At 42.2% G+C, this 4,376-nt stretch overlaps 3 protein-coding genes across 3 annotated transcripts in view; 2 read left to right on the top strand and 1 right to left on the bottom strand.

Moving 5' to 3' along the window:
* Window positions 1-471, top strand: part of LOC105268298 (cathepsin L-like) — a 2,529-nt gene extending 2,058 nt beyond the window's left edge. Inside the window, exon 6 of the mRNA XM_011307740.1 lies at window positions 417-471. Within this exon, the coding sequence (XP_011306042.1) occupies window positions 417-471 (55 nt within the window). The remainder of the gene's footprint in view (window positions 1-416) is intronic.
* Window positions 7-2,598, top strand: mmy (UDP-N-acetylglucosamine pyrophosphorylase mmy). The gene is made up of 4 exons (XM_011307608.1): window positions 7-272; window positions 877-1,496; window positions 1,554-1,950; window positions 2,019-2,598. Exons 2-4 carry the CDS (start codon window positions 1,015-1,017, stop codon window positions 2,550-2,552), a joined length of 1,413 nt encoding a protein of 470 aa, XP_011305910.1. The 5' UTR covers window positions 7-272; window positions 877-1,014; the 3' UTR covers window positions 2,553-2,598.
* Window positions 2,599-2,769: 171 nt separating this feature from the next.
* LOC105268238 (NF-kappa-B-repressing factor-like) lies at window positions 2,770-4,370 on the bottom strand. The gene is made up of 4 exons (XM_011307607.1): window positions 4,187-4,370; window positions 3,968-4,101; window positions 3,651-3,888; window positions 2,770-3,578 (listed from the first exon to the last, which is right to left on the bottom strand). The coding sequence occupies exons 1-4, from the start codon at window positions 4,354-4,356 to the stop codon at window positions 2,918-2,920; spliced, it is 1,203 nt and encodes a 400-aa protein (XP_011305909.1). The 5' UTR covers window positions 4,357-4,370; the 3' UTR covers window positions 2,770-2,917.
* Between the last annotated feature and the right edge of the window lie 6 nt (window positions 4,371-4,376).

Below are 4,376 nucleotides of genomic sequence, written 5' to 3'. Positions count from 1 at the left end.
AAAAAAATGCAATACACATAATCAATTGTTATTTGGGACGAATGCCAATGGATTAACGGACAATAAATAAAGCGAGATCAACGGTATTTCGAATTGTCGAGGTGTTGGTTATGAATGCGATTGGGCGGGGGTTGGGAATGTCGAATCACTGACATTTTGTCCGATGTGAAAGTGAACGGGTTGGAAGACGATAAAGACCAGATGATTAAAACGATGAACCGGTTGAATTCTGATAGGATATTCAACCACAGTCTGGCTTCGGCTCTCAACAGGTGAGCATTGTTCATAATAATCTACCCCCTTATCCCCCAATCAACCCATTAGATAATAATAAATTGTTATTGCCACAGCTGGACGTAACGAGAGATATTTGGGACAAAAAATTTTCCTAAACACTTGTATTTATTTTGTGACAGATACTGTGAGGACGTGTTGACTCAAACGTGTAACATCTGTCAGAATGTTTTTTAAGGAAAACATCTGTCATTATTATGTTTAATGTATTTTTATTTTTATTTTTTATGTTCAATTGGATTATTTGTCTCAGCGAAATTTATCTCCTGTCGGTTTGCAATTTTCATAGCTCTGGGCGTATCAGCTTCTTTGATAAGAGTTTTTTTTAGATTGATTGCATCGGTTATCTGTTGCAATTGCGAGTGGAATGTAAAGCCCTTTCTCGAGTAAAATCCTCGCCTTTAGTTGAAGCGTGAAGTGTACCTGGAGATTACGAATGTGAAAGTATTGGAAAGGAGATCCAAGTGTTGAAACCTCAGCTTTCATGTTACAATGGTCTTTCGACAATAGGAGAAGAATAAAATTTCATCTGAAAAATTTTCGTTCTTAAAAATGAAAGGGAAATTGAAATTTTTGTTTCAGGAGAATTTTATCACTTCGACTGCACTCTCCCCCTTCCCCGAGAAAATTAATTTCTGATGATTTGAGAATTCACTTCATAAAGAAATCCCAGAAGAATACCAGAATTCTTCAGATCAATTTTTCACAGTTGAAGGAAAGATGAATATCGAACCGATTCGTGCTCAGTTGAAAAAATACAATCAGGATCACCTCCTGGCCTTCTGGGAGGAGCTCACACCCGTGGAGCAGAAAGATCTGACGGAGGACATTTTCAACGTCGACCTAGTGGAGACGAACTCGTATTTCTCTAGAGCAAATGACTCCTCAAAGAACAACAATAAAATCCTGGACGATGAGATAAAGCCGATAGACAGCGAGAGATGTGGAGTCCTGGACACCTGCTCCGAGAAGCAGCTGATGGCCTACGAGGAGAGAGGACTGAGAGAAATTGCTGATGGAAAGGCTGCAGTGGTTCTGATGGCTGGAGGCCAGGGTACTCGTCTCGGCGTAACGTACCCCAAAGGGATGTACGACGTGGGGCTACCTTCGAGGAAAACTCTCTTCCAACTCCAGGCTGAGAGAATCAGAAGACTCGAGACACTAGCTGAAGAGAAATGTGGGAGAAAGGGATCTATTCCCTGGTGAGAATTATTCATCTTTCATTCGTATTTTTTTATGATTCATTCTGATTTTTATAGGTATATTCTCACGAGTGAGGCGACAGACAGAACGACCAACGAATTCCTTAAACGTCACGATTACTTCGGCCTAAAGGAAGAAAACGTCAAAACCTTCAAGCAGTGCATGATCCCGTGCTACGATTTCAATGGTAAAATTTTGTTGGATGATAAACATAAAATCTCGAGGGCTCCTGATGGCAACGGGGGCCTCTACAGGGCCCTCCAGCAATCCGGCATCCTCAATGACATGAGGAACAGAGGTATCCGAAGTGTTCATGCTCACTCTGTCGACAATATCCTCATCAAAGTCGCTGATCCTTATTTCATTGGGTATTGCCTTGAGAATGAAGCTGATTGTGGAGTTTTAGTAGTGGAGAAGACTGAACCCACTGAAGCTATTGGTGTTGTGTGCCAGGTAATGCTGAACAATTGATAATAAAAATTTTGGGTTAATGAATCAGAATTTTTGCCACACAACTTCAGGTGGACGGACACTACAGAGTCGTGGAATACAGTGAAATCTCGAAAGAGACGTCAGAACTCCGTCGTCCTGACGGGAGGCTCCTCTTCAGCGCTGGAAATGTCTGCAACCACTACTTCACCGTCGAATTTCTTACTGACGTCTCTGAAAATCACGAGAGAGACCTGGAGCTCCACCTGGCCAAGAAGAAGATCCCCTTCGTCGACAAAAAAGGGGAGAGACAGGTGCCTACGTCCCCTAATGGGATTAAAGTCGAGAAATTCGTGTTCGATGTTTTTAAGTACTCGAGGAATTTTGCTGCCTGGGTAGTGCCCAGGGACAGCCACTTCAGTCCCCTCAAGAATTCGGATTCTGCGGGGCAGGACTGTCCGATCACTGCCAAGAGGGACGTCTTGGCTCTGCATAAAAATTGGCTGCTGAAGGCTGGGGTGAAATCTGTGGTGGGAGAGGTGGAGGTGTCACCTTTGAGGTCCTACATGGGGGAAAATCTGGATAATGTTAATGATGTCATCCAGGGGCCTATAATTTTGGAGTGAAACTCCTCGAGATATTTCTATAACAATATTTCAGAGAAAGAAAAAAGAGCAGTTATCCCAGGAAATTTTTATACAAATTTTTCGAGTAGTTTTAAAAATTATTTTGGTAGAAATTCTTGACTTTTTAAATTAATTGTTGAATATTATTAATCGTGGTACATTCCGGGCACTTTTTACCCCCCCCGGTTTGTTCAATTTTTCCAAAAAAAAATCCCAATGACAATTACGTAATCGAAGGCATTGTCCCCTCAAATTTTTAATTGTGACATGACAAAAAGTCAGAATAGATGTTCTTCTCGATGAAAGAGGGAATAATAATTTGTCATTTTAACAGAATAAAGGAGAAATAATAAAAGTTGTGATGTTCACGAGCCAGTAGGTGCTTTTAGTTCGTATTTCCCGCTGGTGCCACCGATATCCAGGAGCTCGTCCACCAGATCCTTGGGATTGACTTTCCTAGAGATGAGGAGCGTCCTCTGGTCTTTCCCCCCACGACTGTGGGACTTCAGACCGCAAGTTCTCGCTATTTGATGCATCAGTGCTCTCTCCTCATTATCAAAATCCGAAAAAACCAGGTCATGTGTCGCCCCATCATTGATATATTGCTGCAAAGTTTCTTTGAATTTCGTCTTGAAGTGGACTCTGTTGCTCTGATTCAAGGTCACACCAAATCCTCGTCTGGATATTTTCCTAGGTACTTCAATGGGCTCAGTGATTCCTTGCTGAGATTTACCGAGTCCCCCTCCAGCCCAGCCCATGAGCTTCATCAATTTGGCACCAACATTGTCCTGTCCAAGGCACTCTTTCTGGGGTTCGTCAGGTTTTCTCTCCCCATTCAGCTTCTCATTGAAATTTGTATTGGAATTCAGTCCCTCCCTCCACTGCTCCTTCACCTCTATCAGGTAATAATACTTTCGAAGAACTTCCAGACCTTTTTCTGCAGCTTTCATCCTGGCTGCCTTCTTCGTATTTCCCTCACCTTCCACCAGCCTTTTTCCTGAGATCGATAAATTACATCGATTGATGCTGCAAGAGCAATTTATTTTAATTATAAGAAATAATTCAATGATTTAAATTGAATAGTCTGAAAATAATTACTTCACGTCTTTCGAATCAATTTCGTACTTCCACTCGGCTTTTTCTCCACTGACAGCTGTGGAGGAATCGATTATTCCCTGGGCAGATGTATTGGGGTATTGAATTAAAACTAAACTCCCGAAGGGCTGCTCGTGGTCCAGCCTCGCTCTTTTGCTGGGCCTTTTTTCAGGCTCTTCTGCCTCTGGGGACCGGGAGCTGGAGGCCCCAGTGGCTGGCGAGTGCTGGGCATTTCTGAGTCCTTTTAAGTGACAAATAATTAAACTCAAATTGAGTGAATATCATTCTCGCATATTTCTACTCACAATTTCTCGATGTACCTTTGACTTTTGAGCTAGCAGCATCTGATGCTTTCACAAAAGTCCTCTGCAGTTTCGTTTGCTGTCTCGCCCTGTAATCCTTGGCAACATCTTCAGATAATTCTGCTATTAAATCCATAGTTTCCTTTGGATATCTGTAGATCAATTGTATTTTTTATACTGCAACCTTGAATTTTTTGCAAATGGCATTGGGTTTGAGTAAAATTAAATCCGGGTTACCTGCATCCAAGAAGTTCGACATTCGTGAAAACCTGGGCGAGACACACGAGCTCATCCTCAGGAAATCTGTCTTTGTGGGCCTCGAGAAAATTTCTTCTCAACTCCCAGTGCTCGTCGCACTCGTGTTCGACCCTGTGCTTTTCCACGTCCCAATCGGTATTGATAGACATTTTAATTTTCTTTAAAAAAA

Source organism: Fopius arisanus, unplaced genomic scaffold, assembly GCF_000806365.1.
Source record: "Fopius arisanus strain USDA-PBARC FA_bdor unplaced genomic scaffold, ASM80636v1 scaffold00055, whole genome shotgun sequence".
NCBI classification, from domain to species: Eukaryota; Metazoa; Arthropoda; class Insecta; order Hymenoptera; family Braconidae; genus Fopius; species Fopius arisanus.
The sequence above is the reverse complement of the archived record's forward strand: the minus strand, read 5'-3'. Positions and strand labels throughout refer to the sequence as shown.

What these genes read in the sequence shown, in the direction of transcription:
- mmy (XM_011307608.1), top strand. Translation starts at nt 1,015, where the DNA reads ATGAATATCGAACCGATTCGTGCTCAGTTGAAAAAATACAATCAGGAT. An exon ending in AGAAAGGGATCTATTCCCTG is followed by an intron (nt 1,497 to 1,553) that starts GTGAGAATTATT and finishes TGATTTTTATAG; the next exon opens with GTATATTCTCACGAGTGAGG. An exon ending in CTATTGGTGTTGTGTGCCAG is followed by an intron (nt 1,951 to 2,018) that starts GTAATGCTGAAC and finishes ACACAACTTCAG; the next exon opens with GTGGACGGACACTACAGAGT.
- LOC105268238 (XM_011307607.1), bottom strand. Translation starts at nt 4,356, where the DNA reads ATGTCTATCAATACCGATTGGGACGTGGAAAAGCACAGGGTCGAACAC. An exon ending in GTCGAACTTCTTGGATGCAG is followed by an intron (nt 4,102 to 4,186) that starts GTAACCCGGATT and finishes ATTGATCTACAG; the next exon opens with ATATCCAAAGGAAACTATGG. An exon ending in TGCTAGCTCAAAAGTCAAAG is followed by an intron (nt 3,889 to 3,967) that starts GTACATCGAGAA and finishes GTCACTTAAAAG; the next exon opens with GACTCAGAAATGCCCAGCAC.